We start from the raw sequence: 23999 nt of genomic DNA on the forward strand, positions 1-23999 counted from the left end.
TTATCTATGCTCCTCATGATTTTATAAACCTCTATAAAGTTTTTTCCAAGTTTATTTCTTAGTCACGAGTGAGATTTACATTAACACTGCAATGAAGTTACTGTGAAAATCCTCTAGTCGCCACACTCTGCCGTCTGTTTGGGTAGACTGAGGGAGAATTTAGCACGGCCAATGCACCCTAACCAGCACATCTTTCAGACTGTGGGAGGAAACACAGACACCTGGAGGAAACCCATGCAGACACGGGGAGAATGTGCAAACTCCACAACCCGTGACTCAAGCCAGGAACAGAACCTGGGTCCCTGGTGCTGTGAGGCAGCAGTGCTAACCACTGTGCCACTGTCAACCCTCATCCTCCTAGGCTCCAGGGGAATAAGTCCCAGCCTATCCAGCCTTGCCTTACAACTCAAGTCTTGGTAACATCCTGGCAAATCTTTTTAATTTGCGAATCACATGCCTGGAAGTTTCTGCCCTAGGTCATCAAGTCACCAAGTTACAGAGGTTTACAGCATGCAAACAGGCCCTTCGGCCCAACTTGTCCATGCTGTCCCTTTTTTAACCTCTAAGCTAGTCTCAATTGCCATGTTTGGCCCATATCCCTCCATACTCATCTTACCCATGTAACTGTCTAAACGCTTTTTAAAAGAAAGAATTGTACCCACCTCTACTACTGCCTCAGGCAGCTTGTTCCAGACACTCACCACCCTCTGTGTGAAAAAATTGCCCCTCTGGACCCTTTTGTATCTCTCCCCTCTCACCTTAAACCTATGCCCTCTAGTTTTAGACTCCCCTCCCTCTGGGAAAAGATATTGACTATCTGGCTGATCTGGGCCCCTCATTATTTTATAGACCTCTATAAGATCACCCCTCAGCTTCCTACACTCCAGAGAAAAAAGTCCCAGTCTATCCAGCCTCTCCTTATAACTCAATCCATCAAGTTCCGGTAGCATCCTAGTAAATCTTTTCTGCACTCTTTCTAGTTTAATAATATCCTTTCTATAATAGGGTGACTGGAACTGTACACAGTATTCCAAGTGTGGCCTTACTAATGTCTTGTACAACTTCAACAAGACACCCCAACTCCTGTATTCAATGTTCTGACCGATGAAACCAAGCATGCCGAATGCCTTCTTCACCACTCTGTCCACCTGTGACTCCACTTTCAAGGAGCTATGAACCTGTACCCCTCGATCTCTCTGTTCTGTAACTCTCCCCAACACCCTACCATTAACTGAGTAAGTCCTGCCCTGGTTCAATCTACCAAAATGCATCACCTCGCATTTGTCTAAATTGAACTCCATCTGCCATTCGTCAGCCCAATTGATCAAGATCCCGTTGCAATCCTAGATAACCTTCTTCACTGTCCACCATACTGCCACCAATGTTGGTGTCATCTGCAAACTTACTAATCATGCTCCCTATATTCTCATCCAAATCGTTAACGGTCCTACGATTCCTGTGGCAGGCGGGATGGGGAAATTCCACCTTTGAGGATCCAAATGGGATCAGGAGAGTTGGAAAGATTGGAAAATCTTCAAGGCAGCATGGTGGCACAGCACAGCTGCTTCATACGCCAGAGGCCGGGGTTCGATTTCCAGCTTGGCTCACTGTCAGTCTGGAGTCAGCCTGGGTTTCCCTGGGGATTGAGCTATGAGGAGAGGCTGAATAAACTAGGCTTGTACTCGTTAGAGTTTAGAAGAATGAGGGGAGATCTCATTGAGACGTATAAGATGATGAATGGGATGGATAGGATAGAGGTGGAGAGACTCTTCCCGCTCAAAAAAGACAGTAGGACTAGGGGGCACAGCCTCAAGATAAAGGGGAGGCGATTTAGAACGGAGTTGAGGAGGAACTTCTTCACTCAAAGGGTGGTGAATCTCTGGAATTCTCTGCCCGTTGAAGTGGTGGAGGCTGCCTCGCTAAATATTTTTAAGACGCGGGTTGATGGGTTTTTGATAAGAGAAGGGATTAAGGGTTATGGGGAGAGGGCGGGAAAGTGGAACTGAGCCACGACAGATCAGCCATGATCTTATTGAATGGCGGGGCAGGCTCGAAGGGCTAGATGGCCTACTCCTGCTCCTATTTCTTATGTTCTTATGTTCTTATGTTCCCCCGGGAGTTCCGGTTTCCTCCCACGGTCAGCTGGATTGATCATGCCAAATTCTCCCTTAATGTCAGGGAGATTAGGAGTGTAAACATGTGGGGTTGGGGGGATACGGCCTGGGTGGGATTTTGGTCGGTGCAGGCTCAATGGGCTGAATGGCCTCTTTCCGCATTGCAGGATTCTATGATTGAACCAAACTGGAATTGTAAATTATGTTCCAAGCGGTAAATATGATACGCCCAGTGCAGCCTCACCAATGCTGAAACATAACATCCTAACTCCTGTACATAATACCCTGACTGAAGAAGGCCAGTGTGCTCAACACCTTCCCACTCTGTCTACCTGCGCACCAATTTCAACAAACTGTGTATTCCAAGGTTCCTCTGTCCCTCAGCCTTCCCACTTGTGTGTAATGTTTTTGTAACCTTTGTCCAGGGTCAGATACAACTCCTCAGTTCCAGCCCAACCGGGCTTTTAGGAAGGTTCACAACGTCTGCCTTTCCTTTTCAACAACATTCAAGAAGCTCAACACCATCCAGGACAAAGCAGCCCCGCTCGATCGAAATGCTAACTGCCAACGATGTTCCGGTTTCCTCCCATAGTCTGGTTAGGTGCACTCGGCATCTAAATTCTCCCTCAGTATACCCAAACAGGCGCCAGAGTGTGGCGACCTGGGGATTTTCACAGTAACTTCATTGCAGTGTTAATGTAAGCCTATTTGTGATACAAATAAATAAACTCACAGCGGGTGTTTAAAAAGCTGCAAAATCCAGCATCATATAAGCATACTTGCTTTTTGTGATAAGCCTAGAAGGGGGTATAAGTCTGTGGAATGGTGTTTGACTTGAAACAACAGAGATAGCTAGCTGTCAGGAACAAAGAACAAAGAAAATTACAGCATAGGAACAGGCACTTCGGCCCTCCAAGCCTGCACCGACCACGCTGCCCGACTGAACAAAAACCCCCTACCCTTCCAGGGACCATATCCATCTATTTCCATCCTATTCATGTATTTGTCAAGACGCCCCTTAAAAGTCAGTATGGTATCTGCTTCTACTACCTCTCCTGGCAACGAGTTCCAGGCACCCACCAAACTCTGTGTAAAAAAACTTGCCTTGTACATCTCCTTTAAATCTTGTCCCTTGCCCTTAAGCCTGTCCCCCTAGTAACTGACTCTTCCACCCTGGGAAAAAGCTTCTGACTATCCACTCTGTCCCTGCCCCTCATAATCTTGTAGGCTTCTGTCAGGTCTCCCCTCAACCTCCGTCGTTCCAGTCAGAACAAACCAAAGTTTTCTAACCTTCCCTCATAGCTAATGCCCTCAATACCAGGCAACATCCTGGTAAATCTTTTCTGTACCCTCTCCAAAGCCTACACATCCTTCTGGTAGCGTGGCAACCAGAATTGAACACTATATTCCAAGTGCGGCCTAACTGACGTTCTATAAAGCTACAACATGACTTGCCAATTTTTAAATTCAATGCCCCGGCCGATAAAGGCAAACATGCCATATGCCTTCTTGACTACCTTGTCCATCTGCTTTGCCATTTTCAGTGACCTGTGCACCTGTACACCCAGATCCCTCTGCCGATCAATGCTCTTAAGGGTTCTGCCATTTACTATGTTGGACCTTCCAAAATGCATGTTAAGGTTTATACTGTGTCACATTTGAATCTTGTAATTAGTAAAAGTTATGCTAATTCTTTTTGTTACATTCTAGCTGTGTCCTTCAATGAACTTTAATTGATAAAAGCTCCCTGGTGTGTCACTTGAGTCATCTGTGATACATCTTATTGTCACCCTGATGCCAAAACCAAATGTAAAAACTCAAGATCTAGGCTATCTTCATAACACACCTATGAGTTTCTGCCCTGGGCCTTAGTAACAGCGTATTGTCACTGGGTCAAACTCCTGAAACTCCCTTTCTTGCATCTATAGGGTCTGGCCTTGGAGGGGGTCCACAGGAGGTTCACTAGAATGATCCCAGGAATGAAGGGTTTGTCATGTGAGGAGAGGTTGAGGAGTCTGGGTCTATATTCATAGAATCCCCACAGTACAGAAGGAGGCCATTCAGCCCATCAAGCCCACACTGACAGCAATCCCACCTGGGTTCCTGGTGCTGTGAGGCAGCAGTGCTAACCACTGTGCCACCGTGTCGCCCTCGATGGGGTTTAGAAGGATAAGGGGTGATCTCATTGAAACTTACAGAATACTGAGGGGCTCGGATAGGGTGGATGTGGACAGAATGTTTCCACTAGCTGGGGAGACTGGAACTCGAAGGCACAACCTCAGAGTGATGAGACACTCCTTTAAAAGCGAGATGAGCAGGAATTTCTTCAGCCAGAGGGTGGTGAATCTGTGGAACTTATTGCCACAGAGGAGGCCGGGTCATTGAGGATATTTAAGACAGAGATAGATAGGTTCTTGATTGGGAAAGGGATCAAGGGTTACGGGGAGAAGGCAGGAAAATGGGGATGAGAATCAGATCTGCCATGACTGAATGGCGCAGTAGACCCGATGGGCTGAATTGTGAGGTAGAAGTGTGAAGGTAATCCATTTCGGTAGGAATAACAGATGTGTTGAGTATAGGGCTAACGGGAGGACTTTGAATAGTGTGGATGAACAGAGGGATCTAGGTGTATGTGTACATAGATCCCTGAAAGTTGGGAATCAAGTAGATAAGGTTGTTAAGCAGGCATACGGTGTCTTGGCGTTTATTGGTAGGGGGATTGAATTTAGGAGTCGCAGTGTCATGTTGCAACTGTACACAACTCTGGTGCGGCCGCACTTGGAGTACTGTGTGCAGTTCTGGTCCCCACATTACAGGAAGGATGTGGAGGCTTTGGAGAGGGTGCAGAGGAGGTTTACCAGGATGTTGCCTGGTATGCAGGGGAGGTCCTATGAGGAGAGACTGAGGGATTTGGGGTTGTTTTCACTGGAAAGAAGGCGGCTAAGAGGGGATCTTATAGAAACATATAAGATGATTAGAGGTTTAGATAGGGTGGATGGTGATAGCCTGTTTCCTCGGATGGAGAAATCTAGCACGAGGGGGCATGGCTTTAAATTAAGGGGGGGTAGTTATAGGACGGATGTCAGGGGCAGGTTCTTTACCCAGAGGGTGGTGAGGGACTGGAATGCCCTGCCTGCTGCAGTTGTAAATGCACCTAGTTTGGGGGCGTTTAAGAGATTGGTGGATAGGTTTATGGACGAAAAGGGATTGGTTTAGATTAGTGGGTCAATGTTTTTTTTTTAAAAATAAGACTGGTCGGCGCAACATTGTGGGCCGAAGGGCCTGTTCTGCGCTGTAATGTTCTATGTTCTATGAATGGCCTAATTCTGCTCTGATACCTTATGGCATGCCCAATGACTTATCAAATTAAAAGAAGATGACAAACATACCTGCACAGTAAGCCACCAGACAAAACCCAGAGTTATCAGTTCTTCGTGAAATGGTGTGACAATTATCATGGTTATAATCGGCACACTGAGCCCCAGGACAATATGTACAATCTATAAATCAAAAAGGCACCTTCAGTGACACTGGAGAACAGAAATAACAATGCCCATATGGAGAATAGTAGCCATGCCACAAGTGTACAGTTTAATAGCAGAGACATGCATATCGGGATAGTAAGCTGTTTCAAAAAAACAAAAGTCCATTGGAAGAAGAGAGGACTGTAGGGAGTATTAGTCTGGGGAAAGGCAATTAAAGCAAACATTGCATTGATTTGTGTTCTAACATTCAGGCACAGCTGGGCTATCTCAAGATAGTTGGAAAAATACCCAACTGACACAATTAAAAGCTTCACTGCTGTTTGGGTATTATGATTAAGGTGATTGCAATTGGTTTTAAATATGAGTACCTTATGCATGTACCCTTAATCAATAGCCATGAGTGGATAGAGATAACTCCGATACCTTGATTGACTAATCACTTGTCATCGAATTTGAAACTACAAATGCTTGTGTATTTCTGAATTCTGCACTGTGACTGGCCCTCATGGTTTAGGCAGAGTCCTGTAGCGCGACGGGTATCAATAAATCATCTTAAACCTGTGTTGAAACTCTGCCCAGAACAAGTGTATCTTTATCATGTGCCTTTCCAGGATTTTGTTGGCACCGTGGTGTCTGTGACTGGTGTCCTCAAATTGTCACTGAACAACATAACGGTCATCATGCTGACTTGAACCTGGACTAATGCACTCTTCTGGGGTTTAGATGTCCTTTGGGGATTGCTGAGTAGTGCTTGATTGAGATTGATTGACAGTTTATGTCATGTGGCTCAATGTTAGCGTTCATGTTGGGAGGGCTAGAATACAAGAGCAGGGATATATTTCTGAGGCTGTACAAGGTTCTGGCCAGATCCCATTTGGAGTATTGTGAGCAGTTTTGGGTCCATATCTAAGAAAGGATGTGCCGGCCTTGGAAAGGGTCCAGAGGAGATTCACAAGAACGAAGAGCTTGTTGTATGAGGAATGGTTGAGGACTCAGGGTCTGTACTCGTTGGAGTTTAGAAGGATGGGGGGGGTGGCGGGGGATCTTATTAAAATTTCCATGATACTGTGAGGCCTGGATAGAGTGGACATGGACAGGATGCTTCCACTAGTGGGAGAGACTAGAAGCAGAGGGCACAACCTCAGGCTAAAGGGATTATTCTTTAAAACAGATGAGGAGGAATTTCTTCAGCCAGAGAGTGGGGAATCTGTGGAAGTCTTTGCCGCAGAGGAGGCCGGGTCATTGAATGTCTTTAAGACAGAGAAAGATAGGTTCTTGATTAATAAGGGGATCGGGGTTATGGGGAAAAGGCAGGAGAATGGGGATGAGAATAATATCAGCCATGATTGAATGGGGGAGCAGATTCGATGGGCCATATGGCCTCATTCTGCTCCTATGTCTTACAGTCTTAAAATGTTATGGCTAGGTATCATTGAGCTGCAGAGAAAAGCCAGTTTTAATTTTGTTTTCTCAGTGCCAGAAGCTAGTGGAAGAAGACAGTGTCTCTCTGCCTCTCTCTCTCTTTCCATAGGATTGCTGCAAGTTCCAGGACTGCGAAATCTCAGAGATTAGATCCAACATTCACATGACCAACTCACACCAATTGCTAAAAAGCTGCAAATCCAACATCACATAAGCATACTTGCTATCGTGCTAAGTTAAGAGAAGGGTGTATGTTTACGGGACGTCATTTGACTTGGAACAACAGGGATAGCTAGCTGTTAGGAGATTTATGGTGTTATATTTAAGTCTTGTAATTGGGGAAAGTGACGCTAATTCTTCTTGTTATATTCTAACTGTGTTCTTAAATAAACTTTGTTGGATTAAAGCTTCCTAGCTGGTCACTTGAATCGGACCTGGAGGGAAACACCTGATGCTCACCAATGCCAGATTCAAATGTAGAATTTAGGCTAACTTCAAAAAACATCGTGGAGTTTCTGGCCTAGGTCTTAGCAAGGTCCATGACTTTGACTGGCTATTCGTGGGGAATGGTAGTCTTAACTATAATCATCGCAACCTCCGCTGTATATATAAAACAACCTACTGGCACACAAATTAATCAGCAGAGAAATACGTTTATTCGATTTACAGTTGTTGAAATGTGAGACTGACAGTAAAGATCTGAGATTCCTGCAGAGCAAAATAACAAGCGCCAGATTTGAAGATGGACAGGAAGTCACAAATCAGCATTTGCTGATGATTCAAAAGACACCTCACAAAATCGAGTAGATCAAGTGAAATATTGAAGACTAAAATATGGATCAAGGGCGCAAAAGAGGCCAGACCTTTGGGAAGTTGCAGAGATTGGGAGGGTTGTATGAAGCTCCAGAAATAAGGAGGTTTGGAGGGGCAGGAGGAAGTTACAGATATAGTGAGGGTTGTAGAGGGCTGGAGGTCGTTACAGAGATAGGGAGGGGAGTAGGGGCTGGAGGAGGTTACAGAGATAAGGAGGTGTTGTTGGGGCTGGCGGAGGTTACAGAAATAGGGAGGGTTGTAGGGGCTAGAGGAGGTTACAGGGTTAGGGACAGGGTATAGGACTGGAGGAGGCTACAGAGATGGGGGGCTGTAGGGGCTGGAGAAGTTTACAGAGACAGGGAGGATTGTAGGGGCTGGAAGAAATTGTCAATTTGCCCATTAGTGTACAAAGGTGTAGGTGAGGGGGATTGGCCATGGTAAATGTACAGAATTATTGTGTCTGTGGGGTGGGGGAGATGGGGGTGGGGTAGGGGAGATTGGAGTGGGCTGGGAGAGATGGGGGTGGGGTGGGGGCAGATGGGGGTGGCGGGGGAGAAGGAGCAGGTGGGGTGGTGTTGGGTGAGATGCTCTTTCAGATGGCAAATTCTATGGGCCCAATGGCCTCTTCTGGATTCTGGGGGAAACTGGGGTCCTGCAGAAATGGGTGAGATTCTTGCTGGACGATAGGAGCGACTGCCTTCATAAAGAAGGCAACCTTTACCTTGTAGTCCAGGTGCATCGCATCCTCAGACCTCACTGCAGAGTCTGCCCTTTGCCCCATGTCACACAGAGGACAATCATCACAGCCTCTCGCAACATGTCAACTCTCCCTTTACAGGAGAACAGGACATATTGGAGAGCAGTTACCATATATGGGGACATGTGCATCAGATATCGAGGTTTTCGTAGCAATGCAAGGAAAATATGTCAATGCTTTTAACAAAACAAAAAACAACAGAAACTGCAAACTTACCCCCAATAACTTGGGTTGACATTCTAGAAACTTCTCCACCAGCAGTGACCTCTTCCGACCTTGGGCGCTGGGTGTACTGTGTCCTTGAAGGCCAGAGCCTGGGGCTTGCTGAGATTCCAGAATGGGAACGCGAGCCAGGTCTACAGATGTGAAAGCCGTTCCTTCGGAAACGAACAGCTGTGGACAGGAAACAGGGACAAGTATCGGAATAGAAAGGCACTGCACAGGACAACATACAACCCTGTGCTGTAGCTGTCCTGGGAGTGTTTGATGGGGGACAGTGTAGAGGGAGCTTTACTCTGTATCTAACCCCGTGCTGTTCCTGTCCTGGGAGTGTTTGATGGGGGACAGTGTAGAGGGAGCTTTACTCTGTATCTAACCCCGTGCTGTACCTGTCCTGGGAGTGTTTGATGGGGGACAGTGTAGAGGGACCTTTACTCTGTATCTAACCCCGTGCTGTACCTGTCCTGTGACTGTTTGATGGGGGACAGTGTAGAGGGACCTTTACTCTGTATCTAACCCCGTGCTGTACCTGTCCTGTGAGTGTTTGATGTGGGGACAGTGTAGAGGGAGCTTTACTCTGTATCTAACCCCGTGCTGTACCTGTCCTGGGAGTGTTTGATGGGGACAGTGTAGAGGGACCTTTACTCTGTATCTAACCCCGTGCTGTACCTGTCCTGTGAGTGTTTGATGTGGGGACAGTGTAGAGGGAGCTTTACTCTGTATCTAACCCCGTGCTGTTCCTGTCCTGGGAGTGTTTGATGGGGACAATGTAGAGGGAGCTTTACTCTGTATCTAACCCCGTGCTGTTCCTGTCCTGGGAGTGTTTGATGGGGGACAGTGTAGAGGGAGCTTTACTCTGTATCTAACGCTTATAGAGGGTCAATTAGTGATTCTGAATAGTGAGATGGTTATTGATAAAAATTTGCCGTACCTGATTAATTTCTGGTTTCCAAGTCTGGAGTACTTTGTACAGGCTCATGGACAGGACAATGCACAGCATCATCCCACTGAGTGTCAAAAGGTAAAAGACAGGCACAAATTGCAACATTAATCTCTGTGAAAAAAAAAGCACTGGTCACAGTGGTGAACATGTTGTCTTCTCTTTGTTACACAGGAACAGGAGGAGGCAATTCAGCCTCTTCTCCAGCCTGTTACAGAGGAGCAAGAGGACGCCCCATTTAGCCTGTTTCTCGAGGCTTGGCACTGACCCTCTGACAGTGCGGCACTCCCTCAGCACTGACCCTCTGACACTGCGGCACTCCCTCAGCACTGACCCTCTGACAGTGCGGCACTCCCTCAGCACTGACCCTCTGACAGTGCGGCACTCCCTCGGCACTGACCCTCTGACAGTGCGGCACTCCCTCAGCACTGACCCTCTGACAGTGCGGCGCTCCCTCGGCACTGACCCTCTGACAGTGCGGCACTCCCTCAGCACTGACCCTCTGACAGTGCGGCACTCCCTCAGCACTGACCCTCTGACAGTGCGGCACTCCCTCAGCACTGACCCTCTGACAGTGCGGCACTCCCTCAGCACTGACCCTCTGACAGTGCGGCACTCCCTCGGCACTGACCCTCTGACAGTGCGGCACTCCCTCAGCACTGACCCTCTGACAGTGCGGCGCTCCCTCGGCACTGACCCTCTGACAGTGCGGCACTCCCTCGGCACTGACCCTCTGACAGTGCGGCACTCCCTCAGCACTGACCCTCTGACAGTGCGGCGCTCCCTCGGCACTGACCCTCTGACAGTGCGGCACTCCCTCGGCACTGACCCTCTGACAGTGCGGCACTCCCTCAGCACTGACCCTCTGACAGTGCGGCACTCCCTCAGCACTGACCCTCTGACAGTGCGGCACTCCCTCAGTACTGACCCACTGACAGTGCGGCACTCCCTCAGCACTGACCCTCTGACAGTGCGGCACTCCCTCAGCACTGACCCTCTGACAGTGTGGCACTCCCTCGGCACTGACCCTCTGACAGTGCGGCACTCCCTCAGCACTGACCCTCTGACAGTGCGGCACTCCCTCAGCACTGACCCTCTGACAGTGCGGCACTCCCTCAGCACTGACCCTCTGACAGTGCAGCACTCCCTCAGCACTGACCCTCTGACAGTGCGGCACTCCCTCAGCACTGACCCTCTGACAGTGCAGCACTCCCTCAGCACTGACCCTCTGACAGTGCAGCACACCCTCAGCACTGACCCTCTGACAGTGCGGCACTCCCTCAGCACTGACCCTCTGACAGTGTGGTGCTCCCTCAGCACTGACCCTCTGACAGTGCAACACTCCCTCAGTACTGACCCTCTGACTGTGCGGCACTCCCTCAGCACTGACCCTCTGACAGTGCGGCACTCCCTCAGCACTGACCCTCTGACAGTGCAGCACTCCCTCAGCACTGACCCTCTGACAGTGCGGCACTCCCTCAGCACTGACCCTCTGACAGTGCAGCACTCCCTCAGCGCTGACCCTCTGACAGTGCAGCACACCCTCAGCACTGACCCTCTGACAGTGCAGCACTCACTCAGCACTGACCCTCTGACAGTGCGGCACTCCCTCAGCACTGACCCTCTGACAGTGTGGTGTTCCCTCAGCACTGACCCTCTGACAGCGTGGTGCTCCCTCAGCACTGACCCTCTGACAGTGCGGCACTCCCTCAGCACTGACCCTCTGACAGTGCGGCGCTCCCTCAGCACTGACCCTCTGACAGTGCGGCACTCCCTCAGCACTGACCCTCTGACAGTGCGGCACTCCCTCAGCACTGACCCTCTGACAGTGCGGCGCTCCCTCAGCACTGACCCTCTGACAGTGCGGCACTCCCTCAGCACTGACCCTCTGACAGTGCAGCACTCCCTCAGCGCTGACCCTCTGACAGTGCAGCACACCCTCAGCACTGACCCTCTGACAGTGCAGCACTCACTCAGCACTGACCCTCTGACAGTGCGGCACTCCCTCAGCACTGACCCTCTGACAGTGTGGTGTTCCCTCAGCACTGACCCTCTGACAGCGTGGTGCTCCCTCAGCACTGACCCTCTGACAGTGCGGCACTCCCTCAGCACTGACCCTCTGACAGTGCGGCGCTCCCTCAGCACTGACCCTCTGACAGTGCGGCACTCCCTCAGCACTGACCCTCTGACAGTGCGGCACTCCCTCAGCACTGACCCTCTGACAGTGCGGCGCTCCCTCAGCACTGACCCTCTGACAGTGCAGCACTCCCTCAGCACTGACCCTCTGACAGTGCGGCACTCCCTCAGCACTGACCCTCTGACAGTGCGGCGCTCCCTCAGCACTGACCCTCTGACAGCGTGGTGCTCCCTCAGCACTGACCCTCTGACAGTGCGGCACTCCCTCAGCACTGACCCTCTGACAGTGCGGCACTCCCTCAGCACTGACCCTCTGACAGTGCAGCACTCCCTCAGCACTGACCCTCTGACAGTGCAGCACACCCTCAGCACTGACCCTCTGACAGTGCGGCACTCCCTCAGCACTGACCCTCTGACAGTGTGGTGCTCCCTCAGCACTGACCCTCTGACAGTGCAACACTCCCTCAGTACTGACCCTCTGACTGTGCGGCACTCCCTCAGCACTGACCCTCTGACAGTGCGGCACTCCCTCAGCACTGACCCTCTGACAGTGCAGCACTCCCTCAGCACTGACCCTCTGACAGTGCGGCACTCCCTCAGCACTGACCCTCTGACAGTGCAGCACTCCCTCAGCGCTGACCCTCTGACAGTGCAGCACACCCTCAGCACTGACCCTCTGACAGTGCAGCACTCACTCAGCACTGACCCTCTGACAGTGCGGCACTCCCTCAGCACTGACCCTCTGACAGTGTGGTGTTCCCTCAGCACTGACCCTCTGACAGCGTGGTGCTCCCTCAGCACTGACCCTCTGACAGTGCGGCACTCCCTCAGCACTGACCCTCTGACAGTGCGGCGCTCCCTCAGCACTGACCCTCTGACAGTGCGGCACTCCCTCAGCACTGACCCTCTGACAGTGCGGCACTCCCTCAGCACTGACCCTCTGACAGTGCGGCGCTCCCTCAGCACTGACCCTCTGACAGTGCGGCACTCCCTCAGCACTGACCCTCTGACAGTGCAGCACTCCCTCAGCGCTGACCCTCTGACAGTGCAGCACACCCTCAGCACTGACCCTCTGACAGTGCAGCACTCACTCAGCACTGACCCTCTGACAGTGCGGCACTCCCTCAGCACTGACCCTCTGACAGTGTGGTGTTCCCTCAGCACTGACCCTCTGACAGCGTGGTGCTCCCTCAGCACTGACCCTCTGACAGTGCGGCACTCCCTCAGCACTGACCCTCTGACAGTGCGGCGCTCCCTCAGCACTGACCCTCTGACAGTGCGGCACTCCCTCAGCACTGACCCTCTGACAGTGCGGCACTCCCTCAGCACTGACCCTCTGACAGTGCGGCGCTCCCTCAGCACTGACCCTCTGACAGTGCAGCACTCCCTCAGCACTGACCCTCTGACAGTGCGGCACTCCCTCAGCACTGACCCTCTGACAGTGCGGCGCTCCCTCAGCACTGACCCTCTGACAGCGTGGTGCTCCCTCAGCACTGACCCTCTGACAGTGCGGCACTCCCTCAGCACTGACCCTCTGACAGTGCTGCTCCAAAAGTCATGCTGGATGTGACGTTTACCTGCTTGCGTGCCCGGTGTAAGCATGTTGGGTCGTAAATCATGGTGCTACAGTCAACTTTCTCTTCTTTGAACTGATGCAGATCCACGAGGTGGATGATGAGCTGGATTGCGGTGAGGACAGATCCAAGGAGTGCGCAGGCGAGGGCAGCTTTGAACTGGAGGAGAGAGCGTTGGTTACGGAGGAGTTGATGGCATGCGACGTGTCAACTGCTCAGTTCAAAACGGAGAACTGAGAGATGGCAAACTCCGCAACGGGGTCATCTGGAGAGTAGGTCAAAACTGTGATGCCCGTGTCTCTTATAGAATCGCAGAATCTGCAATGCAGAACTAGCTTAGTGGTTTAAAAAAAAGGCAGCATGGACAAGTTGGGCCAAAGGGCCTGTTCCCATGCTGTAAACCTCTGTGACTGCATTCAGCCCATTGAGTCTACACCGAAACAATCCCATCCAGGCCCTATCCCCATAACCCCCCGTATTTACCCTCCTTATCCCCCGACATTAAGCGTCAGTTTAGCACGGTCAATGCACCTAACTAGCACATCATTCTGGTTATGGGAGAAAACCGGGGCACCTGGATTAAACACATGCAGACACGGGGAGAATGTGCAGACTCCACACAGACAGTGACCCTGAATCAAAGCCGGGTGCCTGGTGCTGTGAGGCAGCAGTGCTAACCACTGTGTCGCACATGATAGTCTCTGCAGTTTGTTTTACTGTGGTGCTGGTTGCCTGCTTCAATGTCCTCTTATTTCTGCTTCACTGGTTTAAACGGGGTTTTGTTTATTTTTAATAGGAGCTTAATGAACTTTCTCGGATTTTTGGAAAAAAATGATGGATCAGTCAGGCGGCAGGAGTTTATTTTCTCCTTTCGGTTTGGTTTGGAGTCAGAGACTGTCCTAGTTTTCAAGTTACAAAAAGGTTTTCTCTCTCTCACTCTCTCCCCCAGCACGGTGGCACAGTGATTAGCACTGCTGCCTCACAGCGCCAGGGACCCGGCTTCAATTCCTGGCTTGGGTCTGTGCTGAGTCTGCATGTTCTCCCCGTGTCTGCATGGGTTTCCTCCGGGTGCTCCGGTTTCCTCCCACTGGTTAGGGCGCACTGGCCGTGCTAAATTCTCCCTCAATGTACCTGAACAGGCGCCAGAGCGTGGCGACTAGGGGAATTTCACAGTAACTTCATTGCAGTGTTAATGTAAGCCTCCTTGTGACACTGACAAATAAACTTGCTTTAAAACTTACTGGCTAGCAAACCAGTAACAGCAGAGTATTCACCCCAGGAAGGCAGGAAGATCTCCTCCCAACAGCCAGCAGAGTCTATAACAGCTCTTAACAGAAATTCTCCCAAGGAGGAGGAAACTTGCTAAGGGGAGGACGAGGCATCCATGGCTGACAAGGGGAGTCAAGGACAGCATAAACGCAAAAGGAAAAGCATACAAAGTATTCAAAACTTACAAAAGCATAAAAAAGGATTAGTGGAAGCCGGAGGATAGGGAAGCCTTTAAAAACAAACAGAAGACAACTTAAAAAGCAGTAAGGGGGAGAAGGTGAAATTTGAGTGTAAGCTAGCAAGTAATATAAAAGAAGCTAGGAAGAGTTTTTTTCAATATATAAAAGGTAAGAGAGGGGCAAAAATAGCCATTGGTCCACTGGAAAATGAGTCTGGAGAAATAATAATAGGAAACAAAGCAATCGCAGAGGAAGTGAATAGTTACTTTGCATCAGTCAGGGGTGAGTGTAGTGGTCAACACTGAAGAGAAGTTTCTGGGGAAACTGAAAGGTCTGATGGTGGATAAATCACCTGGACCGGATGGACTACACCCCAGGGTTCTAAAAGAGAGAGAGCTGAGGCATTGGTGGTGATCTTTCAGGAATCACTGCGGGCAGGGAGGGTACCAGAGGACTGGAAAGTAGCTGATGTAACACCGCTGTTTAAGAATGGAGAGAGGCTGCAGACGGGAAATTATAGACCGGTTCGCATGACTTCAGTCACTGGCAAGATTTTGGAGTCCATTATTAAAGGTGAGATCACAGAATACTTGGAAGCGCGTGACAAAGTAGGACTGAGTCAGCACGGTTTTGTCAAAGGGAGGTCATGTCTGACAAATCTGTAGAGTTCTTTGAGGAGTTAACAAGGAAATTAGTTGAAGGAGAACCAAAGGACGTGATATATTTAGATTTCCAGGAGGCCTTTGACAAAGTGCCACATAGGAGACTGTTAAATAAGTTAAGAGCCCATGGTGTTAAGGGTAAGATACTGGCATGGATAGAGGATTGGCTGACCGGCAGAAGGCAGAGAGTGGAGATAAAGGGGTCTTTTTCAGGATGGCAGCCGGTGACTAGTGGTGTGCCTCAGGGGTTGGTGCTGGGACCGCAACTTTTTACAATATACACTAATGATTTGGAGGCAGGAACTGAAGGCACTGTTGCTAAGTTTGCGGATGGTACAAAGATATGTTGAGGGACAGGTAGTATTGAGGAAGCAGGGAGGCTGCAGAGGGGGACAGGCTAGGCGAGTGGGCCAGAAGTGGCAGATGGAATACAATGTGGAAAAGTGTGAGGTTATGCCCTTTGGAAGGAGGAATGGAGGCATAGACTATTTTGGGAAAATGGGAAAATGCTTCGGAAATCAGTAACACAAAAGGACTTGTGAGTCCGTGTTCAAGATTCTCTTCAGGTTAACATGCAGGTTCAGTTGGCAGTTAGGAAGGTAAATGCAATGTCAGCATTCATGTCAAGAGGGCTAGAATATAAGAGCAGGGATGTACTTCCGAGGCTGTATAAGGCTCTGGTCAGACCCCATTTGGGGTATTGTGAGCAGTTTTGGGACCTATATCTAAGGAAGGATGTGCCGGCATTGGAAAGGTCCAGAGGAGGTTCACAAGAATGATCCCTGGAATGAAGAGCTTGTCGTATGAGGAACGGTTGAGGACTCTGGGTCCGTGCTCATTTGAGTTTAGAAGGATGAGGGGGGATTTTATTGAAACTCACAGGATACTGCGAGGCCTGGATAGAGTGGATGTGGAGAGGATGTTTCCACTAGTAGTAAAAATCAGAATCAGAGGGCACAACTTCAGGCGAAAGGGATGATCCTTTAGAACAGAGATAGGGAGGAATTTCTTCAGCCAGAGAGTGGTGAATCTGTGGAACTCTTTGCCGCAGAAGGCAGTGGGGGCCAGATTATTCAGTGTCTTTAAGACAGAGATAGATAGGTTTTTGATTTATAAGGGGATCAAGGGGTTACTGGGAAAAGGCAGGAGAATGGGGATGAGAAAAAAATCAGCCATGTTTGAATGGAAGAGCAGACTCGATGGGCCGAGTGGTCTAATTCTGCTCCTATGTCTTGTGGTCTTATGGTTAAGATTTAGAAAATATCATCTTTTTTTGTTTGTAATTGGTCAAAGTTATTGCCATGTACTTACTGTATTCTGAAATAAACTTTGTTTGATAAAGCTCCCAAATGCATCATTTGGATCATACTCATAGTGAAACATCTCATGCTTACCAAGCCATATTCAAATAGTAAAACATATGACCCAGGCAGATTTCAGAGAACACTTTGGAGATTCTGACTGGATTATAACAAAACATAGAAATGTAGAAGCAGTAGTGGGCCATTCAGCCCTTCAAGTGTGTTCATGCTTGCACTAACAAGATACTTAAAATAATCAGCCGAACTTGTGAAGTATTTCATTCACTGTTGCAGGAAGGAGTGACATAAACTCACGTACTGCCACCCATCCACGCAAACAAAAGAGATTGTTCGATGCCCGTGCAGCTTTATGAATTATTGGGGAACTTGAGGTCCCCACAGTTGTCCGTTAGATTTTCCATGGCAATGCCTCAAGCAGTCAAGAGTCAGGTTGCCGGCCTTATTTCCAGAATCGCAAACGGTTGTGACTATTTGAAATTTGGGTTTGTTGGGGTTCCAGAACGTGATTTAAAACTAGATGGCAGATTAACATTTCCATGTGCGCCCTCAGGGGATGGGGTTGCATGGGGGTGTACACTTACTGAAGAGCTGCCCCAGGGAGCTGCATACGGTAAAAGATAAATATCGATGGGGTCGGCACCTGCACGGCAGATGCAGAATAATGTGGATAAATGTGAGGTTACCCACTTTGGGAGCAATAATAGGAAGACTAATAATCTGAATGGGTGTAAATCAAGAGAGGCGGATTCTCAGCGAAACCTTGGAGTCCTCGTGCATCAGTCGCTGAGAGTAAGCGCACAGGTACAGCAGGTAGTAAAGAAGGCAAATTGGTGTGTTCATGACACTGGAGTTGAGGGGGTTGAGCTATGAGGAGAGGCTGAATAAACTGGGCTTGTACTCGTTAGAGTTTAGAAGAATGAGGGGAGATCTCATTGAGACGTATAAGATGATGAATGGGATGGATAGGATAGAGGTGGAGAGACTCTTCCCGCTCAAAAAAGACAGTAGGACTAGGGGGCACAGCCTCAAGATAAAGGGGGGGCGGTTTAGAACGGAGTTGAGGAAGAACTTCTTCACTCAAAGGGTGGTGAATCTCTGGAATTCTCTGCCCGTTGAAGTAGTGGAGGCTGCCTCGCTAAATATTTTTAAGACGCGGGTTGATGGGTTTTTGATAAGAGAGGGGATTAAGGGTTATGGGGAGAGGGCGGGAAAGTGGAACTGAGCCACGACAGATCAGCCATGATCTTATTGAATGGCGGGGCAGGCTCGAGGGGGTAGATGGCCTACTCCTGCTCCTATTTCTTATGTTCTTATAGCGAGAGGATTTGTGTATAGGGATAGGGATGTTTTACTGCAATTGTACAGGGTGTTGGTGAGGCCACTCCTGGAGTATTGTGTGTAGTTTTGGTCTCCTTATCTGAGGAAGGATGTTCCTTGCTATAGAGGGAGCACAGCGAAGGTTTCCCAGGCTGATTCCTGGGATGGCAGCTCTGTCATATGAGGAGAGACTGAGTCAGTTAGGATTATATTCACTGGAGTTTAGAAGAGTGAGAGGGGATCTGATAGAAACTTATAAAATTCACACAGGGTTAGACAGGGTAGATTCAGAAAGAATGTTCCCCGATGGTGAGGGGAGTCCAGAACTAGGGGTCAGAGTTTGAGGATAAGGGGTAAACCTTTTAGAACTGAGGTGAGGGGAAATTTCTTCACCCAGAGGGTGCTGAATGTGTGGGATTCACTCCCACAGGAAGTAGTCGAGGCCAAAACGTTGTGTGATTTCAGGACGAAATTAGATATCGCTCTTGGGGCTAAAGGGATCGAGGGATATGGGGGGGATCAGGATATTGAACCGGATGATCAACCATGATCAAAATGAATGGTGAGCAGGCTGGAAGGGCTGAATGGCCTCCTCCTGCTTCTAGTTTCTATGAGATGCTACAAGGAATGTTTGTGTGAATCAATCAGATGCACACCTCATCGTCAGGGACCTTATTTCGTTCATTGTATTTCAGCCAATCTTTCAACCCCGATATCCTGAACAATCAGGCCTGCCCCCAACTGGAAAAGCAGACAGGTCATGTAGCAGCTGAGACAGACACGGGCTGAGTTACCTGCTATGCTGTCGAAGGGCCTGCATTCGCGCCGATACACCACGTGGGTGCGGGATAATGTTAGGGATATGCACGTGATGTCTTTTTGTCAGACCCACGCACGCCAACCCCCACCCCGCCCCAGCAACAGGAGCTCCTAGCCTGGGATCCAGTGGATGTCAAGTGCAGAGACGGCTGTTTACTTACCATCACTCTGCGCGGTCGGTTCTCGCTGAGGATCACGAGCAATCCACAAACACCCAACTGCAAGAGGAACGAACGAGTGTTACTGCGGCGGCAATGTTGCAGGGAATCATTCGTCATGGCCAAGCGCACACCTACAGGCCGATCTGACATTGCCCTGAGGGGCAGCACCTCTCTCTGGATCGTAAAATCACTGCAGTGAACAATGAGGCCCTTTGGCCCATCGGGACTGCATTGACTCACCAACCATCCTAGCCTTAACTCACTACTTCCCCTAACCTACATATCTTTGGACACTAAGGGACAATTTAATGGCCAATCCACCAAACCTGCACACCGTTGGACTGTGGGAGGAAACCGGAACACCCGGAGGAAACCCGCACAGGCACTGGGAGAATGGGCAGACTCCACACAGGCAGTGCCCCTAGCCGAGAATCGAACCCGGGTCCCTGGCGCTGTAGGGCAGCAGCGTTAACCATTGTGTCACCGTGCCTCCCAGCCATGATCAAAATGAATGGCTCAGGAGGCTCAAAGGGCCAAATGGCCTCCTCTTGCATCTCGTTTCGGTGTTTCTAAGCCACAGTACTCACCAACAATGCAGTGTAAAATGGAGTCCCAGAACTGATCACCATTGACGAGACAATCCAAAAGGCGGCAACTTCCAGGACAAAGAGAATGATTGCCAAAATCAGCAGAGCAACCTGGGAAGGAAGCAAATATCAGTAAGAGAGAGAGAGACAGCAAAACTGGGCAATCGGTTACACAGGAACAGGAGGAGGCCATTCAGCCCCTTCTCCAGCCTGTTACACGGGAACAGCAGGAGGCCCCATTCAGCCCCTTCTCCAGCCTGTTACACAGGGACAGGAGGAGGCCATTCAGCCCCTTCTCCAGCCTGTTACACATGAACAGGAGGAGGCCATTCAGCCCCTTCTCCAGCCTGTTACACAGGAACAGGAGGAGGCCATTCAGCCCCTTCTCCAGCCTGTTACACAGGAACAAGCAGAAGCCAACTTAACCCCTCGAGGCTACTGAATGCATGAGGGAAAGAGAGGCAAAGAGAGGGAGAATAAGGCAAAGACAGAGAGACGGAGACACATAGAGAGAGGTTGACCGAGAAAGACAGACAGAGATAGATAGACAGAGAGAGTTAGACTCGGAAGAGAGAGACAGACAAAGAGTGAGGCAGAGGGAGAGGCAGAGATAGAGAGAGAGATGGGGACAGAGAGAGAAAGAGAAAGGGAGGGATAGAGAGAGAGAGAGAGACTGAGACACTGAGAGACGGAGACTGAGAGGGGGAGACTGAGGGAGGGAGGCTGAGAGAGAGAGGCAGACAGAGGGGGAGACAGAGGGGGAGACAGAGGGGGAGACAGAGGGGGAGACATGGATAGACAGAGAGGGAGACATGGATAGACTAAGCCACAGAGATACAGAAACAGAGAAAGAGAAAGAAGGAATGAAAGAGAGAGGGGAAGGGAGAAACAAAAGAGACTCTCAGAGAAGGAGAGAAAAACCAGGTGAGAGAGAGGGAAAGGGATAGAGAAAGAGAGACAGAGTGTCTGTCAGTGACCGAGAGAATGAAGAAGAGAAGTTGAAGGAGTAGGAACTGTATACCGTACACCCAGCGATTTTGGCTCCCAGCTCCGGTATTGTTGGAGAGGGTCTGGCAGATAGCTGTGCGCTGAGTGGGGGTCTGTCAGCTGGGAGGTCCCACTCCCTCCTGCCAGGGTCCCCGGGGTCGCCATCCTGACTTCCTGTGAGAATGAAAACACATTGTCATTGGAGTGGTGAAGATCTAGAGTGACTGCGACACTGATGTGAATGACTCACTCACATGACCCTCCCTCACCCTCCTCAACAAACAATGACCCTCCCCTCACCGACAATGACCTCCCCTTCGCCCCCAAACTGCCCCCCCACTCACTGACACCGAGTCAAGGGCAGAGAAGGGAGTATTCCCCATTCACTCATCAATACCTTCCATGTATTTGAGGTCCTGACATTCTACAAAAAATTCTCAAATCTACCGATTATTTTCTGATGTTTCCCTGCCAGTAATGTGCCTTATATGAGGTATGGATTCTCAGCACTGACCCTCTTGACAGTGCGGCACTCCCTCAGCACTGACCCTCTGACAGTGCGACACTCCCTCAGCACTGACCCTCTGACAGTGCGGCACTCCCTCAGCACTGACCCTCTGACAGTGCGGCACTCCCTCAGCACTGACCCTCTGACAGTGCGGCGCTCCCTCAGCACTGACCCTCTGACAGTGCGACGCTCCCTCAGCACTGACCCTCTGACAGTGCGGCGCTCCCTCAGCACTGACCCTCTGACAGTGCGGCGCTCCCTCAGCACTGACCCTCTGACAGTGCGGCACTCCCTCAGCACTGACCCTCTGACAGTGCGGCACTCCCTCAGCACTGACCCTCTGACAGTGCGGCACTCCCTCAGCACTGACCCTCTGACAGTGCAGCGCTCCCTCAGCACTGACCCTCTGACAGTGCGGCGCTCCCTCAGCACTGACCCTCTGACAGTGCGGCACTCCCTCAGCACTGACCCTCTGACAGTGCGGCGCTCCCTCAGCACTGACCCTCTGACAGTGCGGCGCTCCCTCAGCACTGACCCTCTGACAGTGCGGCGCTCCCTCAGCACTGACCCTCTGACAGTGCGGCACTCCCTCAGCACTGACCCTCTGACAGTGCGGCGCTCCCTCAGCACTGACCCTCTGACAGTGCAGCACTCCCTCAGCACTGACCCTCTGACAGTGCGGCACTCCCTCAGCACTGACCCTCTGACAGTGCGGCACTCCCTCAGCACTGACCCTCTGACAGTGCGGCGCTCCCTCAGCACTGACCCTCTGACAGTGCGGCGCTCCCTCAGCACTGACCCTCTGACAGTGCGGCGCTCCCTCAGCACTGACCCTCTGACAGTGCGGCACTCCCTCAGCACTGACCCTCTGACAGTGCGGCACTCCCTCAGCACTGACCCTCTGACAGTGCGGCACTCCCTCAGCACTGACCCTCTGACAGTGCGGCACTCCCTCAGCACTGACCCTCTGACAGTGCGGCACTCCCTCAGCACTGACCCTCTGACAGTGCGTTGCTTGCTCAGTTTCACTCTGAAGCCCAGGACAGGAGATGAGAGAATGGGAAAGACAGAGAGGAAGCAAGGGAGAAGGAGAGCCAGGGAGACAGAGACCAGGAGGCAGTGAGAGAAACAGAGTGGGGGAGTAAAAAGAGGGAGGGTAGCGGGAGAATGAGAGAAGGAAAGGGAAAGAAGAGGGACAGAGTGGAGGGAGGGAAGGAAGAGACAGAGAGAGAGACGGAGAGAGAGAGAGAGAGACTTGAAAGGGGAAGAGAGGGAGAAGAGAGAGTGAAGAGAGAGGTAAAGATAAGAGGAGAGAGAGGACAGAGACTGAAAGGTTGAGAAGGGAGAGAGGAGGTGAGAGGGATAGAGGGGGTGAGACAGGGGTTGGGTGAGGAGAGATAGGAAAAAGAGGGTGAGTTAGGGGAGAGCAGGGGGAGTGAGAGCAGAATGCTGGAGTCTCAGAGTCCAGACAGGCACACAATTCCCAAACACAAAAGCTCCCCTCACCCCCAGCTTCTTACTTACTGCGAAACACCCAGATTGCTCACCAACACTCCCACTTTACTCTGAACTTCCCAAACAAACTGCAGCAACTTCCAACAACATCCTGGTGGGATCCAGACACAGAGCAGAGAATCATCCTCAGGGTCCTAAAGGCAAACACTCTCGATCAACTTCGGACCATGCTCAGAGCCCTGCTCAGATTGGTAACGTTAACCTTGCTGCTCTCTGACCCAGATAGGGTAGAGTCCTGGAAAACTGGGAAATTGATTGCAATTCCTTCCCAATGGCTCAGGAGAGAAAGAGAGTGTGAGTTAGGGTGAAGCAATGAGATTCATTTGTCAAATTCACCCTCCACATCCCACAGTGTCATACAGAAAGTGTAACTCTACACAATGACTCCCAGTGCGATACGGAGACCGGAACTGTGCACGGTGACTCCCAGTGTGATACGGAGACCGGAACTGTGCACAGTGACTCCCAGTGTGATACGGAGACCGGAACTGTGCACAGTGACTCCCAGTGTGATACGGAGACCGGAACTGTGCACAGTGACTCCCAGTGCGATACGGAGACCGGAACTGTGCACAGTGACTCCCAGTGTGATACGGAGACCGGAACTGTGCACAGTGACTCCCAGTGTGATACGGAGACCGGAACCGTGCACAGTGACTCCCAGTGTGATACGGAGATGGGAACCGTGCACAGTGACTCCCAGTGTGATACGGAGACTGGAACTGTGCACAGTGACTCCCAGTGCGATACGGAGACCGGAACTGTGCACAGTGACTCCCAGTGTGATACGGAGACCGGAACTGTGCACAGTGACTCCCAGTGCGATACGGAGACCGGAACTGTGCACAATGACTCCCAGTGCGATAGAGAGACCGGAACTGTGCACAGTGACTCCCAGTGTGATACGGAGACCGGAACTGTGCACAGTGACTCCCAGTGTGATACGGAGACCGGAACTGTGCACAGTGACTCCCAGTGCGATACGGAGACCGGAACTGTGCACAGTGACTCCCAGTGCGATACGGAGACCGGAACTGTGCACAATGACTCCCAGTGTGATACGGAGACCGGAACTGTGCACAGTGACTCCCAGTGTGATACAGAGACCGGAACTGTGCACGGTGACTCCCAGTGTGATACGGAGACCGGAACTGTGCACGGTGACTCCCAGTGTGATACGGAGACCGGAACTGTGCACGGTGACTCCCAGTGC

At 50.6% G+C, this 23999-nt stretch overlaps 1 protein-coding gene across 1 annotated transcript in view; it reads right to left on the reverse strand.

Annotated features, from left to right (window-relative positions):
* LOC145351595 (uncharacterized) overlaps positions 1–22877 on the reverse strand; it is a 29435-nt gene extending 6558 nt beyond the window's left edge. Inside the window, exons 1-8 of the mRNA XM_080201180.1 lie at positions 22819–22877; positions 20803–20937; positions 19777–19887; positions 19190–19246; positions 13464–13619; positions 9742–9864; positions 8808–8984; positions 5504–5614 (exon numbers count right to left, since the gene is read on the reverse strand). Coding sequence (XP_080057306.1) covers positions 5504–5614; positions 8808–8984; positions 9742–9864; positions 13464–13619; positions 19190–19246; positions 19777–19887; positions 20803–20928 — 861 coding nt within the window. The 5' untranslated portion in view covers positions 20929–20937; positions 22819–22877. The remainder of the gene's footprint in view (positions 1–5503; positions 5615–8807; positions 8985–9741; positions 9865–13463; positions 13620–19189; positions 19247–19776; positions 19888–20802; positions 20938–22818) is intronic.
* Between the last annotated feature and the right edge of the window lie 1122 nt (positions 22878–23999).

The sequence above is a fragment of the Carcharhinus amblyrhynchos genome, chromosome 13 (assembly GCF_965287045.1).
Source record: "Carcharhinus amblyrhynchos chromosome 13, sCarAmb.v2.hapA, whole genome shotgun sequence".
NCBI lineage: Eukaryota > Metazoa > Chordata > Chondrichthyes > Carcharhiniformes > Carcharhinidae > Carcharhinus > Carcharhinus amblyrhynchos.